The 23,531-nt window shown below is 56.2% G+C and overlaps 9 protein-coding genes across 9 annotated transcripts; 5 read left to right on the forward strand and 4 right to left on the reverse strand.

Moving 5' to 3' along the window:
* The first annotated feature begins 158 nt into the window (after positions 1-158).
* On the forward strand, positions 159-1,526 carry BCV69DRAFT_281649 (UBC-like protein). Its single transcript, XM_025492053.1, has 6 exons — positions 159-273; positions 399-524; positions 606-742; positions 825-898; positions 976-1,278; positions 1,388-1,526. Exons 1-5 carry the CDS (start codon positions 247-249, stop codon positions 1,215-1,217), a joined length of 606 nt encoding a protein of 201 aa, XP_025348873.1. The 5' UTR covers positions 159-246; the 3' UTR covers positions 1,218-1,278; positions 1,388-1,526.
* Positions 1,527-1,875: 349 nt separating this feature from the next.
* BCV69DRAFT_281651 (WLM-domain-containing protein) lies at positions 1,876-4,161 on the forward strand. Its single transcript, XM_025492054.1, has 2 exons — positions 1,876-2,362; positions 2,459-4,161. The coding sequence occupies exons 1-2, from the start codon at positions 2,015-2,017 to the stop codon at positions 4,013-4,015; spliced, it is 1,905 nt and encodes a 634-aa protein (XP_025348874.1). The 5' UTR covers positions 1,876-2,014; the 3' UTR covers positions 4,016-4,161.
* BCV69DRAFT_281652 (hypothetical protein) lies at positions 4,038-5,277 on the reverse strand. Its single transcript, XM_025492055.1, has 2 exons — positions 4,769-5,277; positions 4,038-4,677 (listed from the first exon to the last, which is right to left on the reverse strand). Exons 1-2 carry the CDS (start codon positions 5,195-5,197, stop codon positions 4,186-4,188), a joined length of 921 nt encoding a protein of 306 aa, XP_025348875.1. The 5' UTR covers positions 5,198-5,277; the 3' UTR covers positions 4,038-4,185.
* Positions 5,278-5,601: 324 nt separating this feature from the next.
* Positions 5,602-7,919, forward strand: BCV69DRAFT_281653 (alpha/beta-hydrolase). The gene is made up of 3 exons (XM_025492056.1): positions 5,602-6,223; positions 6,306-6,442; positions 6,516-7,919. Exons 1-3 carry the CDS (start codon positions 5,620-5,622, stop codon positions 7,785-7,787), a joined length of 2,013 nt encoding a protein of 670 aa, XP_025348876.1. The 5' UTR covers positions 5,602-5,619; the 3' UTR covers positions 7,788-7,919.
* Positions 7,920-8,481: 562 nt separating this feature from the next.
* BCV69DRAFT_247402 (PTH2-domain-containing protein) lies at positions 8,482-9,029 on the forward strand (the record flags this gene model as incomplete). Its single annotated transcript, XM_025490247.1, has 2 exons — positions 8,482-8,597; positions 8,669-9,029. The coding sequence occupies 2 exons, from the start codon at positions 8,482-8,484 to the stop codon at positions 9,027-9,029; spliced, it is 477 nt and encodes a 158-aa protein (XP_025348877.1).
* Positions 9,030-9,092: 63 nt separating this feature from the next.
* BCV69DRAFT_311449 (hypothetical protein) lies at positions 9,093-14,043 on the reverse strand (the record flags this gene model as incomplete). Its single annotated transcript, XM_025494864.1, has 3 exons — positions 12,657-14,043; positions 10,056-12,579; positions 9,093-9,982 (listed from the first exon to the last, which is right to left on the reverse strand). Exons 1-3 carry the CDS (start codon positions 13,923-13,925, stop codon positions 9,093-9,095), a joined length of 4,683 nt encoding a protein of 1,560 aa, XP_025348878.1. The 5' UTR covers positions 13,926-14,043.
* A 128-nt stretch (positions 14,044-14,171) lies between these two features.
* On the reverse strand, positions 14,172-16,340 carry BCV69DRAFT_268178 (putative succinyl-CoA:3-ketoacid-coenzyme A transferase mitochondrial precursor). Its single transcript, XM_025490855.1, has 5 exons — positions 15,917-16,340; positions 15,443-15,824; positions 14,792-15,368; positions 14,597-14,704; positions 14,172-14,513 (listed from the first exon to the last, which is right to left on the reverse strand). The coding sequence occupies exons 1-5, from the start codon at positions 16,224-16,226 to the stop codon at positions 14,301-14,303; spliced, it is 1,590 nt and encodes a 529-aa protein (XP_025348879.1). The 5' UTR covers positions 16,227-16,340; the 3' UTR covers positions 14,172-14,300.
* Positions 16,341-16,563: 223 nt separating this feature from the next.
* Positions 16,564-19,042, reverse strand: BCV69DRAFT_268182 (OPT superfamily oligopeptide transporter; the record flags this gene model as incomplete). The annotated part of the gene is made up of 3 exons (XM_025490856.1): positions 16,564-18,388; positions 18,437-18,736; positions 18,815-19,042. 3 exons carry the CDS (start codon positions 19,040-19,042, stop codon positions 16,667-16,669), a joined length of 2,250 nt encoding a protein of 749 aa, XP_025348880.1. The 3' UTR covers positions 16,564-16,666.
* Positions 19,043-22,259: 3,217 nt separating this feature from the next.
* Positions 22,260-23,444, forward strand: BCV69DRAFT_243159 (Pumilio1 in complex with Cyclinb reverse Rna; the record flags this gene model as incomplete). Its single annotated transcript, XM_025490054.1, has 2 exons — positions 22,260-22,305; positions 22,414-23,444. Coding segments are annotated over 2 exons (1,077 nt in total), but the record flags the coding sequence as incomplete, so codon positions are not given.
* Between the last annotated feature and the right edge of the window lie 87 nt (positions 23,445-23,531).

Here is a 23,531-nt window from a genome sequence, read left to right on the forward strand (position 1 = left end):
CACCGAGGTGTTGATGTTTCCTCGACGACGCGCGGAAAGAGGGCGGAGTTTGAAGCAGCAGCATCTGGACCAAGGCGGCCGAGGCGTAGGCGAGTGGAGTCGCAATCAATCACTCCCTGCTCACTCACTCACTCACTCACTCACGCCTCTGCTTCGTTCCTCGTATCCTCACACACTGCCATCCTCGACTGCCGCAGCCCACCACGGCATTGTCATACCTAACCTCACCCTATAGATCACACAGCCATGGCGAGCAAGGCCGCCATCAAGAGGGTGAGTCAGCCTCACCTAAACAGCAGCACTCACTGCAGCTATGCTTCACCCCCATCGTACGCGCTCAGCGCTGACCTCGTTGCCCACCTCTCCCTTTCCTGCTGCTCCCCTCCTCCCCCCTTCAGCTCACCAAGGAGTACCAGATGATGGAAAAGGACCCTCCTCCCTTTTGCTTCGCCAGGCCCCTCGAGTCCGACATCCTCACCTGGCACTTCATTCTCAGGGGCCCTCCGGGCACCCCATACGAGGGCGTGAGTAGGCACATCCTCCAGACTGCAAAGCATAGTAGCCAGGACTGACAGTCCTGTTCCTTTCCTCCGTATATCCTGTAGGGAGAATACTGGGGCCAGCTCATCTTTCCATCTGATTACCCATTCAAGGCACCCGGGATGAAGGTGGCCACACCTAACGGGCGCTTCACTGAGAATGCCCTCATCTGCACCAGCATGAGCAACTTCCATCAGCACAGGTGAGTCTGCAATGGCTGGCTGCTGTCTGACAGAGAGACCTTGCTGAAGTCGGCTCCTCGCTCTTGCCCAACACTGTTGTAGCTGGAACCCAAGCTGGAGCGTGGCAAACATTCTGATCGGACTGCACTCATTCATGAATGCTGAAGACATCGCCAGTGAGTTCGATCGATCGTACGTCAATCCATTGCTCCCTTCTGACAATAGTATCTTCTCTCCACAACTTTTATCGTAGCTGGCGCTATGACTGCCACCCCTGAGCAGCGCAAGACCTGGGCTTCCCGGTCTCACTCTTGGAATGTCAACCAGCCCCGCTTCAAGAAGATCTTCCCAGAATATGCTGCCGATAGCGTGAATGCCGTCGACCTGCCCAATATGGGTCAGACGATGCCTCCAAAGGGCAAGAAGGAGAAGGCCGGCGATAGTAGCAGCCCTGCCAAGGCTGCACCGGGAGTAGGAGGGGGCAAGAGTGAGTGAAGCACGATAGTTTCTAGAGGCACGGGAGAGAACTAGAAAAAGCAGAGAAGTTCTACCATGGGTCAGTCAGAATCTCTAGCCACTCTCCTCTCTCCCTCGGCCTTCATGCGTGTGGCTATTGATGTGCACCTGTGTCTCACACCTCTACCACCCGTCTCATTCGCCCACAGGCATTTCATCAATCGACAACACACAAGCATCATCAGCCACCGATTTCCATAACATTCAATCTGATACCTCCGCAAGAGCATTAGCAGCAAGACCAGTCCAGCAGCCAGCAGTAGTCGCCGCAGACGGGTCGTTCTCAACACGGTCCAAGCTAGCAGTGGCATTCGCAGTGATAGCGTGTCTCTTTGTCGGAAGGGTCGTAGACCGGCTCAGAGGAGGAAGCTGAGTGGACACTCGCTCACCCTAGGCCTTCGGAACATAGAGAGCATACCCCTTTCTCATGCTCCATCGCATCGGTCTCCCTCTTTCCTGTCACTGTCTGTGCCATAGCATTCACTTGATACAATTCATGTCACTGTCCTCCTCGTCTCCTCCCCTTTGGCTGAGCGGTCACCTTCTGGCGCCACTGATTGACGCGTGCCTCTTTCCGCGTGTGGAGAAATGCAAGACGAGTGCGAGAGTGGCGTGAGCCAATCAGTCCGCTCCTTCTGTCCGTGATACTAGACTACATCAACGATCCCTAGTCTACCACACAAGGGCAAGATCGAGTGGAGAGCCTTTGGAGGTTCGTCAAGAGGTGTGCTGCTGATCAGAACCGAGCAACCGTCGAGGGGGTCGTGTGAGGCAAGATGGTGCACCTCCGTCTCAACGATCCTGACACCTCTCGCAACCCCTACATCAACTACATCACCTCCCTACCCATCTACCCCGACCACGAAGAAGCCCACCATCGTCTACAACAACTTGCCGCCCTCTTTAAACCCATCATGAAGAAACACGGTTTACAGATCAACTCTTTTGAAGAGTATGAACCTAATCCGGAATTTAGTGGGAGGAATTGGAATGCGGGAGAGAATATTGAATTGGTGCTTAGGAGGAGGGGAGCGAGAAAGGGGGAGGGAGGAGGTGGGGGATGGCTACCCTTTCCGCTACTGTGCTATGTCTTTAGTCATGAGCTGGCACATTCATTTGAGATGGTGAGTAGAAGTAGGAGCATTGGAGAGAGAAGCTCAAATCTAGGGCTAACAGGCCGCCCATACTGACGATCATCCTTATACCGCTCTTCCTATCAGAACCACTCCTCTCGCCATGCGGCTTGGACAAAGACATTTTCTCAAGAGTGTCGAGAGCTACAAGCCAAGGGATACTACGGCGACGGACTTTGGTCTGCCGGTCGCCGGCTGAACGATGCAGAGTGGTGTCAAGGCTCGAGCGATCTGGGAGGTGCGGCCGTTCCTTCCTCTCTCTGTGGTGGAGCATGGAAGAAGGGCAAAGGCAAGGGAAGAACTGCAGGCAGGAAGCGCAAAAGGACAGCTCACAATGGAGCGTCTGCTCCAGGCACGACTCGCAAGAAGGGAACACCATCCCTGCACACTGGCGCACAGACTGCACGCAACACTGAACTCACAGCCGGCAAGCGTCGAGCCTACGTCGCGCTTCCCGGCTCTGGATCTCGTGTGGACGGTAGAGATTACCTCCCAAGGGCAACTGCGAAGAGTCAAGAGTACAAGCTCGACGAGAATTCGACCTTTCGCAGAAGGGCGAATACGAATGCTGCGAGGGATTTGAGGGCGGCAGCTACGATGAGGAGGATTAATGCTTTGCAGGCTGCGTCCGACGGGACCAAGGCTGAGAAGACGGATAGCAAAGATGAGAGAGACGGCAAAGAAGCCAAAGCTGGCAGCTCATCACGTCTGCCGTCCCTGGGCGTCTTCGATCAAGCGGATGGTCACGAAGCCGATGATGCAATCTCGGATGTTGCATTCGACGATCTACCTGTCGGAGCAGAGCAGGAGGAAAGCGAAACGGAAGACGAGCAAGAAGAGGAGGGAGAAGACGATGGCGATCTGTACGACTCTGCAACCGACGACGAAGCCGACGACTCTGCCTTTGTATGCGGTTCAACATGTCCTTCTTCGGCAGGGGGAGCCGGCAGCAATCTACCCTCCAATCCGGTCCCATCAGACGGCAAAATCGCTACTGCTTCCACGAGTCCGGCGTCGGCGCCGGGGCAGTCTCAGCGGCAGACGATGTCGTCTGGCGAAACGGACGCCCAGCGTCAGAGGAGGATGGAGCGTTATCGTCAATCCCTCCAGGTCGAGCGAGCACAGACTGCAAAGCAATCAGGGAAGAAAGCCTCTGGCTCTAGCGATCCCAGCAGCGGCGTGATAGTAGGGGAAGATGAGGAGTGGCAGACAGCCTTGAAGGATGTACAGAGGCTGGGAGCTAGTCAGCGACGTATGGAAGCTCTTCAGCGCACTTCTACCTCTCGATTAGATTCCGGAGATGACAAGGCACGCTCCGACCATACGCCAGTCAAGAGCGAGTCCGGAGAGCGCCACAGCGAGGAGAAAAAGCCCAAGGGACTTTCACTGTCTTCGCCTCGGCGTCCAGCATCCTCTTCGGCGGCTGCAAATCCTCAGAAGAAGCAGAGCACCACTCTGAAGAAGAAAGGCGGCGGAGGTACGTTGCTTGGTGGTGGAACTGGAGCGGGAAGTGGCGTCAGTCGCCTCCTCGCACTGCAGCCGACTGCTCCTGCCTCAAGTGCTCCTGCGGCTGCGGCTGCGCCAGACAGTGAGACTGATGACGAGGACGTTGTTTGCACTGGATTCAGAAAGGCAGACCAGTGAGGTACGGAGCGCCGATCGAGTTGAGCAGGGATTGCGGCGACCATGGAACGGATACGGACAAAATCACAATATACCACGCTACAATCTGTCTTTTGCTGTACACATGCCCCCAAGTGGTGCACATTCATATCATTCTCATACCCTTTGCACTGCCTCACAAGGAGGCCTCACTACAGCTTGGCCTTGACTGCCGTCTGCACACCCTCTTCGCGCACCCAATTTCGTAGCGATCCAAGTCCCTTGTCTCCACTGACCACGACCAGATCTCCATGCTTGAGCCACCTGGGTGGGTTCTGCTTGAACCCTTCCCCGGGAGGCGTGCCCATGGAGATGAGCGTGCCTGCAGGCAGTGTCGTCCCTTGACTCAACTGCGCCACCGTCTCAAATACCTTCCATAGATGCTGACTTGTACTCCCCTCTTGCACCGTCTTTCCATTCACCTCTGTTTTGAGTCTCACGTCTTCTGGGTTGGGAATGAGGGAAGGATGAACTAGAACGGGTCCTATGGGGAGTGACCCATCGAAGGATTTGCCTAGGCCCCATTGGGGAACGGCAAACATGCGCTTGCGGAAGGAGACGTCGTTGGTGAGGGTGTAGGCGAGGATGTGTGCGGAGGCTTCGGAGGCAGTAATGTCCTTTGTGGGACGAGAGAGGACGACACCCTACATCAATCAATGGGAGCGAGGGTGGGGGAAGCGGTCAGCAGTCTAGATCACGTCCTGGTCCCGGCAGCCCCTTTTCCCAGGAACTCACCAGCTCAACTTCATAGTCAGCTTGATCCACTCCTCCCTCTCTTGCCACGAGCGGCACAACAATCTCCCCTTCAGGTCCACCTAGAGCTGTAGCGGGCTTGTAAAAGAGAATAGGAATAGGTGGTCGATTCTTCTTTGCCTCCACCTCGTTTTGTCCAGGCTGTACAAAGTTGGCCCCTAGCGCCCGGATTGTGCCTACGCGCTGTGGGTCCAGAGGAGGGAGGAGGGCTTTGACTGTTCGTACTTGATCCGAGAGGGTGGCGTGCAGGGGATCGTCCAAGAGGGAGGGGGCGGAGAGGAGACGGGCTTTGATGGGCTGACCAGAGGAGTAGGCTTGCCCGATGTCGAGGGAGTCGTCTAGTGGCTGGCCGGTGTAGATTTGATGATCTTCTGCCGCTACGAAGCGGATGAGGCGGGTCCAGGGAGGCATGGTGTAGTAGGACTTGGCGCGAGAGTGGGTCAGAGTACAATATTGGCCAAAGGGACTTCTCGTATCGTGATGGTCAGAATGGTCCTTCCGGGTAGATTTCCAAGCCGGTATCGCCTTGTCACGCCCACGGCAGGGTCCTTTGAGCCGTGTTCTCCGCCGTGGGCGGAACCTCCACCCCCGCACTTTACGTCGCTTCCCGCACGCACACACGCACATGGGAACGTTTGGGCTTCCCGCACGGCCACGTTTCACAGCTGATAGTCTAGCTGATAGCACACACAAGGCCTTATCTCATTGTGCTGCTGCATGAGAGCTATAAGGCCTAAGGCCGAAAGTGGGATAGTGGGTCTTTGCCCTCTCTTGTAACGTCTTACTTGCAGACGGTGGCCGCTCAGCCAGCTCTCCCTCTCCCATCTTCAGCCATGGCTACCGCTCCAGCAACGACGATGCAGCACAGCACGGTCAACGAATCCAATGCTCTTGTTGGCAGTGCTGTCAACGCTACGAATGGGGGGAGCGGAGACCCTGAGACCTTCGCACAAGGCATGGCCAAGTTGCACTCTTCGAGCTTCAAAGCTCGGCGTGCGGCCCTTGGCAAGTCGGTACCGGTCACCTCTACCAGCAAGGGCTCCCCGACCAAGAGCGTGACTCTCAAAGCCAACTTCGCGCACGCACCAAGCAGTGAACATGCCAGTCCTCCGACATCCCAGCTGCCGTTCATGAACATCACCCCCGAAAGGATCGGCAAATGGTACACACTCCTTAAAGCTGTCGCCGTCCAGATAAGCTACATGATCTTCGCCGGTACTGGCTTTCTGCTCACCACCTGGGCGCGTTGCATCCTCGTGATACCGAACATCATCTTTCAGCCGGTCAACTTCTTCAGCATGCTCCTGTTTGCCTTTGGCGCATCTGCAATGCTCTTTGTGGCAGCGGGGTTCGCACTGCTCGGCTTTCTTCCGATTGTTGGACCATTAATACAGAAGCTGGTAGACTATGTCATGGTCGGCCCATACGGACCGGGCGGTGAGTGATGCACTCGAGCGTGGAAATGCCGCCTAGCACTTACTGTTGGCTGACACATCCTCCTTATCACTTCTATATGCAGGCGTCAGATCGGCAGTGTACTATAAAGAATTTCCTGAAGAGCTCAAAGCCAGTGCCCTGAACGTCTTGTCGTCGCCAGCGGAGCCGGACTTCGAGACAAAGACCAACTCAGAAGAGCCGAGGACCATCTACTTGGATGTGAGTAGGTGACATTAAGAGTCCAAGATGACCATAGTAGAGGATACGATGCTCATGATGCTATGATCAACAGGTCACAAGATACTTGTCCGCTCTCTGCGCATTGGTGTACTTGCGAGACTCGAAGAAGTATGCCGAGAGCCTAGTAGAAGAGGTGCCTTCTATTGACGACTGTCCAGAGTATGACTGGGCGATCAGAGACATTGCCCGGGATCATCTACAGCTCGAGTATGTGGCGCTTTGCGAGCTGCCTTCACGACATGCCTCTCCTCAACGGCCCTCGACGGCTTCTGTAGGTCTCTTCTACAGCAAGACCAATCCAACCTTTATCATTCTGGCTTTCAAGGGCACCACTCCCACCTCTTTTCCAGACTGGCTAGTAGACTTCACCTTTCCCTACCTGCCGGCCAATGCAGAGCTGGATGCCTATGGTAGCGTTCATGAAGGCTTCTACCGCGCTTTATTCCCTCGAGATGTACGCGCCTGGGCTGACGTTGCAGAAGATGGACCTTGGGACTTGATGCGCAAGGGCATTAGGGAGACGGTGTGCGAGCTTGACAAGCTGCAGCCAGAGGGTGGCAAGAGAGACATCAATGTCTGGGTCACAGGTCACTCCCTCGGGGCTGTCCTAGCTCAGATGTTCTTCGCAAAGGCTCTGCAAAGCGAAGACGAGTGGGTAGTGAAAGTCGGAGAGGCTGAGAGAGGATCCTCCAATGCCAATGGCGGAGAGAAGAAGGGACGATACGCAAAGGCAATCCTGCGCGACTCGTATACCTTTGGAACTCCCATATTCGGCGACGTCTTCTCCCGTGGGAGCTTCAACAATGCTCTATTTGCTCCCAAGAAGGGTCGAAGGCACGATGTATGGCGGTTTGTAAATCATGCCGACATCGTCGCTACTGGTCTGCCCGACTTGGGGGACCAGTCGTACAGCAAAGGTTGGCTGCCTGCCGCCATTTCCACCGCCTCAGACACCGGTGGTCTTGGCGGATTGAACCAATTCACTTTCACCCACGTGGGTGAGGAGGTCACGCTCAAGGGCGGCAGTGATAGCTACGTGGGACCAGGCACGCTGTGGCCATGGGGTACGAAGATCGTCATCAAGGGCGGCACAGATCAAAGGGATCCCTATCGTGTGCGGCCGTATCTTGCTTCGGTGCCCAAATGGCTGGTCGCTTTACAGCACGTGCCGCTCTTTGGTAGAATCCTGGCACACTCACCAATTCTGTACGCCTACCAGCTGGAGCAGTGCAGTGCCGCGGCGGCCGACGGAGAGGGTGAGGCGCTGACGTGGGCCACAGACTTCTGGTGGAGCCCCGCTGTGGATCGTTTCTTTGTTCGCTGAGAGTGAGCGATTGCCGGTCTTTGTCTTTTAGTACAATATTTACTGAAGCAATGGGTGCTTGTGGTGTGAGATGTCAGTGTCAGAAGGATGAAGCGACATGTGCTGGCGCGAGGCAAAAAGAAAAGAGGAGCAAAAACTTCAGCATCCAGGATTCCCGCGTGGTCCCCCACCGCAGTACTGACTGGACGGTACCTTGCTTAACTTCGCAGATCGGACGGGATGCGGTGCTTTCAAGGTCCTATGGCCGAAGATGGAAGTCAAAGAATGCGCGTGGGATATAGCCCCGTTGCAAGCCACAGAGATTGGGCCTCCCGCTCTGGCGGCTGCTGCACGAGCAAAAAGTGCAACAGCCAGAGACGTGCGTTGCGGGTCACTTCAGGTCAAGATCTTCCTACCGATCAGCGTGTGACTCTGCTGATCCTCACCCCTGAACGACTACAGAGAGACGGCAATGTCCCTCTCCTCGGGCAGCGCCTCCTCACTGCTCTCACCTACCGTCCTCTCCCACACGGTCCTCGCCATCTCCACCCTCGTCATCGGCTACTGGCTCGGCGTCGGCCGCTCCCTCTTCGCCTACAACTCCTCCCTCAAGAAGCGCTACGATCAGCTCGGCGCCGACTCTGATTCGGAGCTAGACTTGCAGGACTCGGATTCGGAAGGAGAAGGAGAAGGAGAAGGAGAGGAAGGAGAGAAGATGAATGCATTGAAGAGAGGATTGGGCAAGTTGAGTGGTGGGGAGGAATGCAAGATGGTTCTATGCGTGAGGATGGATTTGAAGATGGACAAGGGCAAGATGGCTGCTCAGTGCTGGTGAGTAAAGAAAGCTGCGAGAAGATCAAAGGGAGATTCGGCTGATCCGTATTGTCCTTCCCACTCTGCAGTCACGCAACCCTTGCCTGTTATCAGTCCCTCCTCACCACCAACCCACGCCTCCTCAAGCAATGGCAGCGTCTCGGCCAAGCCAAGGTAGCGCTCAAGTGTCCCACCGAGGAGGAGATGGACAAGCTCGCCGCACATGCCCGCTCGTTGGGACTCACAGCAAAAAGTATCAGGGATGCGGGACGGACACAGGTCGCTGCTGGATCGAGGACGGTGCTGGGGATTGGGCCCGGGCCGGTAAAGATTGTGGATCAAGTCACTGGTGAGTGTGGGAGCCGAAGCAGCACAGCAGCGACCCTTGCTCATCAGAATCCCATGGACTCTTCTCCCTTGCATCTGACAGCTCATCTCAAGCTACTGTAATTCTCGCACACAAACCGTACACAACTCGTCTTGCATCAGATTGGTATTCCTCTCACCTCCCTGCTACTCTTCCGGCTCCTTGACATCCACGACGAGCCTTCTTCTGCCAACTTCACTGATCCTCTCCGTGGGCTGCTCGTCTTTCTCACCTCCGCCCAAATGCAATTCCTCCTCGACGGCTCCAACGAAGGCATATCTTCCCTGAGCTAAAAAGCAGACGCCAGTTGTAATCGTCGCCTCCTCACCAGGTGGCAGAGGCCATGGTCGCACCGGAGCAGAGAGGCTCCCATCCGTGATGAGGACCTGAGAGAGAATTGCATCCGTCGAATGGGTTCCCGCTGCAGCGAGTGCTTGCCCGCCTGCTGGATTGGCTCCTGGTGCAGAGCTTGCAGAGGCAATGCGCTGCTGGTTGAGCGCAGTCGAGGTGAAGTCCGTAGAGGTGTCGAGAGCGGTGGAAGGGAGAGGCACCAGACGATATAGGAGCTTGAGCGGCCGCGAGGAATGATTCAGTATCGTCGCTCGGACAGTGAGGAATGACTCTGCCGAAGCAGTGGAGACCTTCTCTGCTCCAAGACCCCGAGATAGCACTTGGGCCTGCTCATCTAGTAGCTCCAGGCCCACTTCGATGTCTTCTCTCCGCAAAACGTCGACGTGCTCATCACTCAGCACCTGCTCTTCCAACCCTACCACTCCTCTCCTCCCTGTGCGAGCCTCGGTCCAGGTAGCTGTGAGCCGTCCGAGTATTTCTTGGCGATACCAGAATCTCCGTCTCTCCCTTTGCTCCTCAGCGGGACTCAACTTGACCCGGGAGAGAATGAATTGCCGCGAGGATAGAGACGGGATCGGAGCCAGTGCCTTCGAGTCTGGAAGGGAGAGTCTGGGGAGGGCCATGACGAGGTGCGCTGTCAAGCCAATCGGCAGAGAGCGCTGGAAGTGTAGCGGAGGACCATCGTCTGGATAATGCGAATGAATAGATGCGCGGTCAGTACGACACTGCTCTCTTCGACTACCGTTGCCACGACTCACCTCTAGCTAGCGTCAGCTCAACGTCCACTGCATGGTGGTGAACGTTCCGCACGTCCAGCGAGAGCAGGCATGCCAGATCAGCAGGAGAGGTAGCCGCTTGCTCTTCGTGCATACGGCTGTCCCCGTTGACAGCAATTCGCTTTGCGCCTTTCGAGGCGCCTCTGACAATGTTCTCCGCATCTCCGCCTCCAATGGTCCTAACATCTAAAGCGCCGCACTCTACGACAGGATATACGGTCATTTCAAACGCCATAGATGTCCGTCTAGTGTGAAAATTCTTCGTCTGCTCCGTCACCAGACCTCCTCGTCCAGGTGCATCCACATGAGCGAAGTCGACATGAATGGTCCCCCTAGTGCAATCTAGCTTTCCTCTCACGCTAATCGGCACGAGGACGGACCTCCCCGGCAGGACTTTGATCGAGCGTGGCCGACGGGCGCAAGTGAAGACCGGTTGATGTAGCAACTGCCATTCTAGCTGGTGAGCGTCAGCAGGGAGAAGATCCCCTTCCGACAAAGATGCCCGGATGTCCTCGCTAAGGTCATCGCTGAAGGACAATCGGGCAAAGTCGACTGGCAGAGACGAGATATTCGTCAAGCGCAGCTTGAGTGTCGTCTGCTCTCCATCGAAGAGGATCATTTGGCCATGCGTCAGCGACGGCGAGTCAACCGCGAGGAGCGGCTGAGAAGGCAAGAGCCGACATTGTAGAAAGTGCTCCTGTGCGGTGGCGTTGCTCTGCTGTAGTCTCTTGACTGCTTGGGAGACCTTGTCGTCACCTGCCTTGGCCATAGCTATAGCACGCTTCTGAGTCAAGATAGCGGGGCGAGCATCAAGACCTTGTGTCTTGAGTCTAGTCCGGCGATCATCAAGCTCTGCTTCGCGACTGAGGCGAAGTTTCTCGCTCGCCTCGTCGTTGAGGGCGACCTTGAATTCCCTCTCCAAACACCCAGCTAGGGTGGCGAAGCAGCCCCGGATGCTGAGCGTCCCGGCCCCCGCTCTCGGTATGCCTGTCAGGCGTATGGTGTAGTATGCGAGGGGCGGAAGCACCACATCTATACTATCGGCGTCAAATTCGCCTCCTGTTGTACTAAGGCGGACGTTTGTCAGCTCCAGTGGAGCCTTCAAGGGATTCTGTAAGGTGAGGAGGAACTCAGCTTGTTCATCTTGTACCAAAGGCATCTGCTGCTTTGCTGCGCCAGTTGCTCGCACCGGGTTCCAGAAGAATGGATTGTTGAGACCAGCTGCCTGGGCACTTCCTTGTGCTGCAGTATCGGCCTCTTTGTCGGCTTCGGCAAGGTCCTTTGCGGGATGTTCGGTCGGCAGTCTCAGAGCAGGCATGGGGACCGGCTCGATGCTACACAGGGGATCGGATGGGCCCCAGTAGTGAACTTCCAGGTCTTGAGCATCCTGCCACCGAGCTGTACGAACACAATTGGCAATGCCTCGAATCAGGTTGCGCTGCTCTTCACCAGAGAGAAGCTCGTGAAAGTCTCGCAACAGCACCGTAGCGAAGAAAGCCATGCCAACGTGGTCTTGCAGCATCTCTGCAACACAGATGGTGTCTTTGAGAAGGGCAATTTGTAAATCTGCCCACCCAAAAGCGGCCTCGTCGTGGAGTGTAGGACGATCTGACTCGCCCTTGCCCTGTGCTTGCGCACCACCTTTCTTCAGTAGCGGCTGTTGTGTCGTGGTAGTCTTGCCAGACAAGGCCGCTCTCGACAGGATGTGATGCGGCGGGATATTTTTGAGAGGATCAATATCGACATTAATGCCATAAGTCTCGCAGATCTGCAGAGCTAGAATCAAGACTGCGTCTGCTCCCTCTCCTAGTCCACTCGTCAACGACTGTGTAACCATCGTTCCCAAGACGGTATGGTCTGAGCCTGCTATTTGCTTCAGTGCACTCATGACGGTGACTGGCTCCCGAGGATTGAGCATAAGAGTCCGGGCTAAGAGCGAGACGACTGTGGCTTGTAGTTGCCGTAGCAGATATGCTTCTCGACGTGGGAATCCAATACAGCCATAGATACTCGCCAGCGAGCAGAGGACCGAGATCTGATCCGGCGGCTTCAGGGCTGCGACTGAATGTGATAGGGCAAGCGAAGTCGGGATGGCAATCTCATGCCGCTGCACGCCTGAGCTCTTGGAGAGGGCGGCATACATGGCCGGGCCTGGTCGAGCATCTTCCACCAGTGCCGGCGGCACTCCTCCGTAGATGAGCTGGTCGAAGCATTCACCATTCCAACCAGAGGAGGCCCACACGGCCAGGAGAAACCTCGCATAGGCAATACAAGCCGATGCATGTATCAGAGGGTGGGTATAATCTCGTGGTGTGTCGGGATTGACCGATCGTACAGAGTCCAGCAAATAGCGAGGTGGGGCCAGCGTCTTAGAGTAGATCTGGATCGCGAGGGAGTAGGCTTCTGCCACCTCACCCCACTCGAAGCGAGCAAAGGGTGGTTCATACAGCTCCTTGTCTTTGCCCTTCTCTTTGGTCCCGCCCGAAGGCAGAGAGAGGGAGGGCCCCTGTGAGACGATGATGTGGAGAGACGGGGATGAGTACGCTGATCACAGGAAGTTAGCGCCAGTATGCTTCTGCTCACCTTCTCCTCTAGTCCGCTCATCCGGAAGATCAGACATCTAGTGACTGCCCAGCCTTCGAGAGCACTAGCGTACCAGACGGCGTCCTGTCCACCCGCTAGAGCCCTTTCCTTGCCGAGCCATGTCATGCATGCATCGTAGTTGATGATAGCTGCCCAGAGATCACCGCTCAGCAAGGCGTAATCAGCTTTGATCTTGCAATAGCGACCGGCTCCACTGGGACCGGCCCCAACTAAGCTTGCACTCCTCTTCCCTGTAGTGGTTTTACTTGCGGAACTTCTCGATGCTGCCGTCTTTGAGTCAGAGCTTGCTCCGGGGCTGAGAACAGCTGGCAGGCTGCCGCCTCCCATGGGCGGCGAGGCAGACGCTGCAGATGATGCTGATGAACCGAACGAGCTGAAGAAGGACGAGGCACGGGATGCTGCCAGAGCTGCCGTACTTGATGCTGAAGATGTGAGACTCGAAGATGAGGATGTCGAGGAGGTTGGGCTAAGACCATCGAGAGTCTCTCTCGGCGTTTCCAATGGCTTGCCTTCGAGCCCCTTGACGATGCTGTCCAGTCCATCAAGGATGGAACCGAGGAAGTCTCGGAGTAGGGTACGTAGGTAGAAGCGCACATCTTTGCCATCTCTTCTCACAGCAGGGAAGATGACGAGACCTGAGTTGCCCCTGCCTGCAAAGCCAGCTGCCGTAGCTGCCTCTTCCAATTGCTCCATCTGAGCAGCCATGTCCTCTGACGAGACCGATACATCCGCCAAATTATCTCCTTTTGCGCCAGCCTCAGCGTCACCTTCCTTCTCGGGCTCCTTGGGCTTTGCTGCGCTAGGCTTGTTCGCCTCCGTATCGAACATGTAGGCTCGATGAACGATTGCATTCGGGTGAAGCTCACGCAGTGCGGAGGGAGCTCGCTCAAGCTCCATCTTGTCCACTGCAGAACTATACGAGCCCAGACCTAGAACGCCCAAGACCTGTCTATGCATGGCAAAAGGAGCGAGGAAGGCATGCTGAGGGTCGTACGAGGTGATGAAGGAGAGGTGTACCTCTCCATATGTATGCAGGCTAGACCCAGGCGTTGGTCCAGTCCTTCCCGAAGTACTCGGAGGCAGGTCTTTGATCCTGATGCTCTCGAATGATCTCACATAGCTGGACCATTCTTCGAACTCGGCCGGGGTGACGCTGGGGTGAGCGGGTGTGAGCAAGATGCGACACTTTGCCGGGGATACGAAGCTTCGCCCGCCCGCAGGGTCCTGCGTGGGGGCGATGTCTGCCATATTGGGCAAGGTCGAGACAAGGAGACAGCTAGCTAGCGATGAAGCTCGAGCATTTGAGAGGAAGTCGAGACAATGAGAGATCTGTGAGGGTCAAAAAGAGGGTCGCAGTCGTGGGGACAGGTACAAGGGGCGAAGCGGGGGTCGCAATGTGCCGGAAGATGTCTGTGCTCAAGATGCACACCGCGGCGGGCGCGTCTCGCCCAGTCCGCCTGGCCGTGCATACGGACCTCACAAGAGACCAGAGCAGCAGAGAGGCAATGCCGATAGTAGTATGAAAGATCACGATGGGACTACAGCAGAGCGAAGTACAAGTGGAGAGAATGCGGCACATCCCCTGCCTTCGAACGAGCCACCTCGAGGGGCCCATCCTTTCGTCTATTGGACACCAGATGCGATCTCGAAGGTTGCATCAGTCTTCTGCTTGACCTCCTCCACCGTGGAGCCGTTCAGCAATTCGACCAGAGTCAGACCACCCTCAGCAGACGTCCTGTCCACGTCGAAGACGGCAATATCGGTGATGATCCTTGACACACACCGGGCACCAGTGAGGGGCAGCTTGGTGTTCTGTACGATCTTGGAGCGACCATTCTGAGAGAAGGCAGGAAAGGAGGAGATTCAGCAATTTGCGCTACCAAAAAGAGTCGTAGCAGAATGCTCTTCTAACTACTCACCTTGTCAACATGGTCCGTCAATACCACCACCTTGGTGTGCTCCGGGGAGCTGACCAGGTCCATGGCTCCTCCCATTCCCTTCATCAGCTTCCCAGGAATGACGTAGTTCTAGGTGAGCGGGGCAGTAGATTGACGGGTCAGTCAGCTATCCGCTCTGTTTGTCTCTCTATAAGTCTCGCTTTTAGCTCTACTCACAGCCAAGTCTCCGTTAGCTCCACACTGCAGCGCGCCCAGCATGGTGACATCAACATGACCACCCCTGATCATACCGAAAGACTCCGAAGACTCAAAAGTGGCAGCTCCAGGCATGAGAGTTACAGTCTCCTTTCCAGCATTGACCAGATCGGCATCCAATTCAGCCTCGGTGGGGTACGGGCCCATTCCCAAGATACCGTTCTCAGAGTGCAAGACGACCTTGACGCCCTCTGGCAGGAAGTTGGGCACCAGGGAAGGCATACCCACACCCAGGTTCACGTAGTCTCCGTTGTTCAGCTCCTTGGCGGCACGCTTGACGATATTCTCTCGGCGCTCTCGAGCCTGCTTCTTGGAAGGGTCCTCTTCCGAAGCCGACGAACTTTCCTTCTTCTCCTGTCGCAGCGTCTTGACCTCAATCTGCTTTGGCTGGTCTGCCTGAACGATCTTGTCCACGAAAATCGAGGGCAGGTGAATGAAGTTGGGGTCGAGTTCTCCTACCTCGACGATATTCTCTGCCTCTACGATAGTCAGCTTGGCGTTCTTGCCGAAGGTAGGACCGAAGTTGGAAGCGGCATAGCTGACGTGAGAGAAGGTGGAAGCTGCGTCAGCAATAGTGAAGCGCATATATACATCATTTCGATGCTGTCTCACCGGAATTGACAGTTGCCCATCTTGTCGGCCTTCCAGGCATGGACAATGGCTACATCTCCGTAGATAGCCTCTTCCAGGATATAGCCCTTTCCGTTGTATTCCCTCGTCTCCCTAGGCTTAGCCCACTCCTCTGCCTCAGGCTTCTCAGTACCCTCTTTGTACTTGGTGATGATCTCTCCAGTCTGTACACTGGTACCGAAGCCGGTCGGTGTGTAGAAGGCAGGGATGCCGAAGGCTCCGGCGCGGACTCGCTCAACCATAGTGCCCTGAGGAGTCAGCTGGAGGGAGACCTGACCGGTCAAGTATTGGTTCTCAAAGGTCTTGTTCGAGCCAATGAATGAGGAGATCATGCGGGAGACCTGGCGAGTACCGAGAAGCTTACCTTGAATGGATGAGTGAATGCGAGAAAGCATGGTATATCAGACAAGATTGTCCTCGCAGATCAGCACAGCTGCGCCTGTGTCGTCTACTCACCCAAGCCCTTGTCTCCACTGCCGGCATTATTACTAACGCAGGTGAGTCCCGTGATGCTCGAGTTCTCGCTAATGGCCTTGATGAGTGTGTCTGGTGTTCCGCAAAGACCAAAGCCAGAGCTGAGTACCGTGCTACCTGACTTGATCGCCTTGACAGCTTCAGCCGGTGTGGTCACCTTGGAGTCCACACCCACCTCGGCACCTCCACCGGCTTGTGTAGCGAGCAGGCGGACTGAGAGTGGTTGCAGTGGCACGCGCCTGCTAGTCGAAGGACCAACATTGACGGAGCGGCGAATGACAGAACGAAACATGGTGATGGCGAGGAGTGATGTGAGGGAGATCTACAAGGTACAGAAGGAAAGAAAGGCAAGTGTACAAGCAAGTACAAGTTGGGGCGAGAAGAATCGCTCCCAGTCGGAGGTGGGACAATCCGGAGGTGCGGACAGCGGACTTGGACCTTCTCCGCGTCTTCCGCCCGGCGGGGGACGCCACCTTTTGCCCCGCCGACTCGGCGGCCACTTCCATGCCATCGGTGCAAATCGGTGCACCCCGGCCCCACGCAGTACGAAGGCTCGGGTGCATACGCCTCTCATGGCAGCAATGGCCGAAGGTCAGCATTAAAGTGACTGGCAACTCAGGCAGATAGTCGAGGAGGTTCTTTAGCATAAGTGTATCATAGTTCAGCTGCACAATCATCACTTTAGAGGACAGCGAAGGTATACGATCATTTGTCTTCTACTTGACGGACGGCTCAACAACCCCCACCACAACTGCCTCTACAGCCCGCACAGGTCACGCTTCCGAGGAAGCCGAAGCTCTTGCCGAAGAGATTGACAATGGAACCGGCTCCTTCCCCAAGAACAAATCCAGATGCCAGGATGATGATCAGGATCTTTGACGATGACTGGGACGATGCGGAATTAGAGGAAGCTCCTTGCCGCCGTTGCTGCCGGCGGGTCCACCAATAGGAGATCAGCCCGCCCAGGAAACGGGCGATGGAGAAATTGGGAGTGTTGAGAATGCCAACGGCAAAGGCGACACCAGAGGGGAGGTAGTATGCAAACGTTTCCCAGGTGGGAACAGTCGCTTTCTCGTCCTCATCTGCATCGGTGTCCCTTCCGGTTGCTCCGGCCCTCCTAGCCGCCTTGTCTTGCCGGCCCCTCTCAAGCTCCCTCGCTTGCACGAGTGCCTTGATACTACCAGTAACGGCGAATACCACGGAACAGCCGATCAGCCAGCCCTTTGACCCTTTCGGTATTGTCCCATCGCTGATAAGCCTAGCGAAGTTGAGCCACTGCTGGCTGGCTGGAGCAGGAAAGGAAGGCGATGGAATCTCATACACTTTGAGGTAGAGCTGGTATGCGAAGCTCGAGACGAAGACGCCTCCGATAGATCCGATGAGCTGCCCGTAGAATTGCGCTCGAGGTGAAGCTCTCAGCAGGTGACCTGCTTTGAAGTCCTGCATCAGCTCGCCGGAAGACATGGCGCCGGCCTCTGAGAGGGCACCGGCCACTAGGTTGGCCGTCAGATTGTGAGGTTGAAGCACAGCGAAGATGAGCTGTGAGATCTTGCCTAGACCGTTGACTGGGTTGAGGTCTGTCTGTCCTAGAGAGCGCACAGCCAATATCGAGAGGGCAAAGGCCAGGAGAATGGCCAGGAGAGTGGTGTAAGGCTCGATGCCTTCAACGCCGAAGAGGTACCACATGACGAAGAGGGCAAAGCAGGAGGAGAGGACGAGACCGCCAATGACGGCTGGAGGAGGTGGTAGGCGATGAGGGGGCTCGTCCACCTCCCCTGCTGGCACGACGGACGTTCCAGCAGACTGTTGCGCATTCTCCGAGGAGCCGTGAGGCGGTGACCCTGTCTTGCCCAAGCTAAAGATCTTACCAATATCACCGACTTTGGTCTCGGTAAGGACCAGAACAAGCAGTCCAATGAGGGATTCAGAGGTCATGATGGCCAGAGAGATCCACAAGATCCAACCTTTTGATCCTGTCTCCGCATTCATCGGTTGTCCCTCCGTCCAGCCGCTGTGGTGAGCAAGAGGACTCAGAAAGGCCCATCCAAAGATGGCACCAGCGATCATGCTAGCTGTCGTATGCAGGCCCATAATGATTCCTTGGCCTACGTAAGAGAGAGAAGGAGTGAAGTACCAGCCCCATTTGGCCGCCAAGTTGTGAGGTGGAAGAACGTCAAAGAGGGGAATGGCGTAGAGAACCGGAAAGAGTGCAGATGAGATGGTGAAAGTAATCGATACTGCAAATGAGGCAAGAAGGGTCTTCCAACCCAGGTCACCTTGAAGAACATCGTCTTCGCTTGCATCTTCCGGATCTATTGTGCGGTAATTCTGAGAAGACGAAGAAAGAGAGGCACTGCCCAGCAAACTTTGCTGCTCCTCTGGATGGCCAGCTCCAGGCCCATGTCGCCGCCGAATGGTCCTCTCCGGGGAAGTCCTGCGAAGTGTTGCGGTGCTCTTTCCTTGCGAGTCCTCTTCACCGTCACTTTCATCCCGCACTTTGACCCGATGAAGGACAGAGATGAGATGTGCTGTGGCAGTACCACTGGGAAATGTCAATCGCTCTTTCACGATGACCTTCTTCCTCAGTGGTACCGCAAAGAAGACGCCGAAGAGGGACAGAGCGGCGCTCCACAGGAGGAGGTCCGAGCCATCTAATCTGATTGGCATAGCTCCGTTGTCCCTCTCTGGCCTGATTTGCAGTAGAGCGGGAACGATTCCGATGAGGCCCACAGTCAAGGGCATTGATCCCATTGCGACAGCAGTGGTTTGTAGTACAACGTTTTCTTGAGGCGTGAAACGCCCCTTGCCGAACCAAGTCCAGAAGTAACGATCCATGGGAGTGTGAGAAGATGGAGCTGGAGAGTCGGGGAGCTGATCAACAGCGGAAGTAGATGATGTCCACGGCAAGAGCTGTATGAGTCCATAGCCAATGAGTGCGGCTTGCATACTGCTCATCGAGATCCAGCTGGACTGCAGCCCAAAGTAGCAATTGGTGAAGCAGATGAGCACACCACAACCGAGTCCTACGATGATCGCCCGCCCTGTGAGCTCCGGATGACTGTTTGAATGCCCATCAGAAGGCTGCGTAGACGAAGACGGCTCTACCATGGCGAAAGAAGGAGAAAGACGAGAATGAGATGAGAGAGGAGGAAGGCAGGAAGAAAGAAGAAGATATGCAGCAAGGTAATGGCAAGGCCAGCCGGCGACTGCGTCCTCTGAACAGGATCGCCTCAGCCAACCGGAAGCGCTGCAGAGATGAAGAGTCCTGATCTAGATGGTGAGACAGCTCATGGTGACAGAGGTAGATCGACGCAGTGATGGGGACCCCTCTTAGGAATGATGCTTGGAGAGGTGCGGTGAGAGGTGAGAGGTCGAGTGGAGCGGCGGGCGCATGAGCGGATCGGAGAAAACCCGGCCTTCTTTCCGACCGACAGAATCTCCGACTTTGACATTGTTTGGCGATGAGGGGTTCCAGGGTGCAGTAGACAGGCCCATCAGAAGGCTGTATCGAGGGTGCTGTCAGTCATTGCCCTCGTAGCCTGTGAGAGGGTGTCCTTGATGATACGTAGCTCGTGGGGCCTCATAGAGCTCCGTCGGACGGACGACAGACGGCAGGGTCCAATGTGGCAGCAGAGCAATTGCAATGAAAGCGCCGTAGGCAGTCGCCGCAGACTCAAGCATGCTCTACGTCTTCCACTCAGTATGCTCGTCACATGTTCACTCATTGTGCCTCAAGAGTCCATCGAAGGATGCGACGGTACGCGGTGCGATGCCGTCTGGTCTTGGCGTCGGTGCCGGCCACTTGAAGTGCGCGATGCGCAATGCAGGCTTGCGCCTCTGACTGTCTGCTCCCGTCAATTTTGTGGTGCTAGTGGATCCGAGAAGGAGAGTGGCACAGCATCACCTCCCACGACCATCTCTGCCCTCCTCACTCCTTCTTCTCGGTGCCACGTCATCTCCTCGTCTAACGTTGTGGACGACGGAACCTCTTTCGTCCTTCGCATTGCTCTCTGCTGCTCCATCTTGCGCCCTCACTCGTCTCGTTGCTGAGCACCGCCGCCCATTTCCCCGGCGAGACCATTCTTCCGGGCAAGGCGGGCCGCATCTTTCGTTACCAGCGGCGCTTGCTTGCTCTGCTGGTCGGCCGCAATTGCTACGCCCCTTGACTCGTTCAGGAGATGGACCGCCAATCCAGCCGCTCTGCCTTCCTCGGCACAGAGGGCAGCAGAGGCAGGGTCAACAGTAACGATGGCGGGGGCTACCAGCGCCCACAGGCAAACGTAGCCAATGGTGGCAGCGGCCTCAGCCGAGGTCACCTACACATGAACCTCTCAGGAGCGTTCACAAATGGTACCGGCTCCTCCGCTTCTCAACATCATCCTTTCGGTACGAGTGTACGTTCACCGCTGGCATCTCCGGCCTCCTCCTCTTTCTTCTCTACCAACTTGCAGCAAGCTCCTCCAACACCTACACACACCACGCACCCTCGATCAAATACCCTCGGCAATTTCGCTTCATCTTCATCTCTCGCGCGTGATTACAACAACACTGCTCAGCCAGCTCAAAGCGACTTCCCTGGAGCCACCCGCAGTAACAGCTCTGGACGAACCAATCTAGGGTCTACCTTCCCCACCGAGCTGCTGTCTTCAGAGCCATTCCCGCAATCACCTTCTGTAGCAGCACCGTTGCACTCCCCTTTCGACGCCCCAGAAGGCTTCGGTCCCCCAAAGAGATCCGCCACCGCCGGCGCATCGCTCTGGGGAAACAGCGCCATTGGCCCATCGTCTCCAGGCCAAATCGCCCCTCGAACGCGTGACATCTGGAAACAGCAGAACCAGGAGACCTCGTCTTTCTTCAGCGATTTGAGTACACCTTCTAGACAGAACAGCGGGAACTCTGAGTCGAGCCTCTGGTTGAACGACGCTTCTGATGTGAGTATAGTGAGGGCGAGACGATGGGCCTGGACGCTCTGCTGATCAGACCTTTCTTGCGCCGTCTGCATTTGCACTCGCATTTGCAGAGACTCTCCACCTCATCATTGAAGCAGATGTCTGCCAACCAAACTCGGGGACCGCCGGTCAGAGCGGCGACTTTGGCTACTGCTCAGGATGCGGGCTTCTATGGTCTAGGCGGCGGCAGACTCGTCTCTGAGCCAGATGCAGTCCTACCTGATGATGTGCAAGCAGCAATGACTGCTGCTCTCGACTTGGACGAGGATGAAGGACTGCGAACCGCGTCCCCTTCTGCTCTAGAAGGCGATAGGGCGGGCGCTACATTCTCCGATCTTGCTCCTTCGCCCGAGAAGAAGCCACTGGGCTCGAAGAGGGCGATGCTGCTGCAAGGCATAAGGGCGCCTCAGAGAGCTGCGACGCTAGACCCCTCCAACCATCTGCCTAGGCCTCCAGTTGACTCAGCTTCTTCTCAGCAATCCCGTGGAGCGCTTTCGCCGGTGCAGGATTCGTCCGAAGCCTCTACTACTTCGCGATCCTCTAGCCTGAACGCATTCGCAGGCGGGTTTCAAGAGCCAGACGCAGAGCAGTTGCGGCACCAACAGGGCGTCAACACATACTCTCAGATGCGCCAATACGAACAGAATGGGAGACAGGGGTCCCCTTGGGGCCCTGCAAGTAATGTGTCTGCTCATCAAGGTGAGCAGAGCGGTAGGGCACCAAATGCAGGCGCTTATCAAGGGTCGTACAGTGGGAGACAACGAGGTTTCCTTGAACAAGATCAACAGCCTCATCCCATTGCGTCCCACCGTCAAGCATACAATGCCTATACAAATGTTGCCTCACATCTGCCACCGGCCAATCGGGCTGCAGCACATGGTCATATGAGCGAGCCTAGCCATATCAACACAGCCGCGGTCCCCGGTCACGTCTACGGCAAAGGCCACAACGGTCCGATGGGGGCTTATCCCCGAGACCCCGTCAGGCCTGGCATGCCTCAGAATGGCCAGCATTGGCGCAGTGAGCAGCAGCAGCTGGGCCCTCACTTCGCACAGCAACGTCAACCAGATCATGCAGAGCAACAGCTGTATCAGGCTCTTGGCTCAATGAATCTAGGCTCCGAGGCTTATGCTGGAGCAGGCCAGCAACGTCAGCAGGGGCTTCATCAGGGCGGACCGCCTGGTGCACCTCTGAACGCCTATACTGGCTATTCGTCCCAAGCAAACGCTCCCATTCGTCCTCGACAGGTCCCTAGTCACCCTCGCATGGGACAACATCAGTCGGCTGCGTATCTTCCTTCTCAGCATGACAGCTTATCAACTGCTCATGCTCCAATGCTGCTCAACCCACCTGGCACGTCTGCAATGGTAGGATCACGATCGATGTTGCTTGAGGAGTTCCGCCAACGAAGAGCCGCTGCTGGTCCTCCAGCGCCGACGCCATCTGCCTTCCAGCAACCTCCTGGCTCCGGCTATGCTCAGCGCTACGCTCCCAACAGTGTCTTCACTACCTCTTCCAGCGATCCCACAGCCAATTGGGTCTTGGACGACATTCGAGGTCACGTCGTTGAATTCTGCATGGACCAGCATGGGTCTCGCTTTGCGCAAGACCGGCTGGATCATGCTTCGCGAGATCAGGTCAATTGGGTCTTCGAGGAGATCCGGCCTTCAGCCCGCTCCTTGATGCAGGACGTCTTTGGCAATTACGTTGTCCAGAAGATGTTCGAGTACGGTTCTACCGAGCAAAGGCTGTCACTGACCGAGGAGGTGCGCAATTATGTCGTGCCACTCTCTCTGAGCACCTACGGCTGCCGAGTCATCCAGAAAGCTCTGGATTATCTGCCTGACTCAGTCCGCCTAGACCTAGCTGAGGAGCTCAGAGGGCACGTCTTGGAGATGGTTCAGGACCAGAATGCCAACCACGTTGTGCAGAAGCTCCTGTCAGTCGTAGAGAACCCAGAGGATGTCAGGTTCATCTCTGACACATTCCATGGGCGTGTCGTCAGTCTGGGCGCTCACTGCTACTCTTGTCGAGTACTGCAGCGCATCTTTGAGAGATGCGGTCAAGCTCAGGCTCGACCACTCCTGGAAGAGTTGCATCAGAGCAGCGAGAGACTGATGGCCGATCAGTACGGGAATTACGTCATCCAATGGATCTTACAGCGAGGCATGCCACAAGACAAGATGAAAGTCATCGAGGCCGTGGTAGGCAAAGTCCTCGCCTTGAGCAGACACAAGTTCGCTTCGAACGTGGTAGAGCAGGTGGTCAGGGCTGCCGACAAGTCGCAGCTTCGACGACTGGCTAGCGAGATTCTGGAACCCGTAGGACCATCGCCCTATCCTTACGAAGACGAGACTATGGCTTCGGCGAATCGAGCGGCGAACATCATGATGACAGACCAGTACGCGAACTACGTCCTGCAGAGGTTCATCGAGCTCTGTGAGCCCGACCAAAAGATGAAGCTCGTATCAATTCTGCAGCCGAGCCTTATCGCTCTGAGGAGGGGAGCTGGTGGGCCTGGCGGATGGACAAAGCATCTAGCGGCCGTCGAGCGCCTCGTTGGAGAGGCTATCGCTGGGAGTGGTGGACTGATGGGGGAAGAAGTGCCGCCCGGAGTGTACAGGGGATACTATGACAACGGCAGGGCT

This window comes from Pseudomicrostroma glucosiphilum (assembly GCF_003144135.1).
Source record: "Pseudomicrostroma glucosiphilum strain MCA 4718 unplaced genomic scaffold BCV69scaffold_4, whole genome shotgun sequence".
In the NCBI taxonomy this organism is placed as follows: domain Eukaryota; kingdom Fungi; phylum Basidiomycota; class Exobasidiomycetes; order Microstromatales; family Microstromataceae; genus Microstroma; species Microstroma glucosiphilum.

Bases quoted from the DNA above. Each gene is read 5' to 3' on its own strand.
- BCV69DRAFT_281649 (XM_025492053.1), top strand. From the start codon at position 247: ATGGCGAGCAAGGCCGCCATCAAGAGG. The intron at 274-398 runs GTGAGTCAGCCT...TCCCCCCTTCAG, and splicing joins GCAAGGCCGCCATCAAGAGG to CTCACCAAGGAGTACCAGAT. The intron at 743-824 runs GTGAGTCTGCAA...ACACTGTTGTAG, and splicing joins AGCAACTTCCATCAGCACAG to CTGGAACCCAAGCTGGAGCG.
- BCV69DRAFT_281651 (XM_025492054.1), top strand. From the start codon at position 2,015: ATGGTGCACCTCCGTCTCAACGATCCTGACACCTCTCGCAACCCCTAC. The intron at 2,363-2,458 runs GTGAGTAGAAGT...TCTTCCTATCAG, and splicing joins TGGCACATTCATTTGAGATG to AACCACTCCTCTCGCCATGC.
- BCV69DRAFT_281652 (XM_025492055.1), bottom strand. From the start codon at position 5,197: ATGCCTCCCTGGACCCGCCTCATCCGCTTCGTAGCGGCAGAAGATCAT. The intron at 4,678-4,768 runs GTGAGTTCCTGG...TGATTGATGTAG, and splicing joins CTGACTATGAAGTTGAGCTG to GGTGTCGTCCTCTCTCGTCC.
- BCV69DRAFT_281653 (XM_025492056.1), top strand. From the start codon at position 5,620: ATGGCTACCGCTCCAGCAACGACGATGCAGCACAGCACGGTCAACGAA. The intron at 6,224-6,305 runs GTGAGTGATGCA...TTCTATATGCAG, and splicing joins CGGCCCATACGGACCGGGCG to GCGTCAGATCGGCAGTGTAC. The intron at 6,443-6,515 runs GTGAGTAGGTGA...TATGATCAACAG, and splicing joins CGAGGACCATCTACTTGGAT to GTCACAAGATACTTGTCCGC.
- BCV69DRAFT_268178 (XM_025490855.1), bottom strand. From the start codon at position 16,226: ATGTTTCGTTCTGTCATTCGCCGCTCCGTCAATGTTGGTCCTTCGACT. The intron at 15,825-15,916 runs GTGAGTAGACGA...CATCCATTCAAG, and splicing joins CAGTGGAGACAAGGGCTTGG to GTAAGCTTCTCGGTACTCGC. The intron at 14,514-14,596 runs GTGAGTAGTTAG...GCCTTCTCTCAG, and splicing joins TGACGGACCATGTTGACAAG to AATGGTCGCTCCAAGATCGT.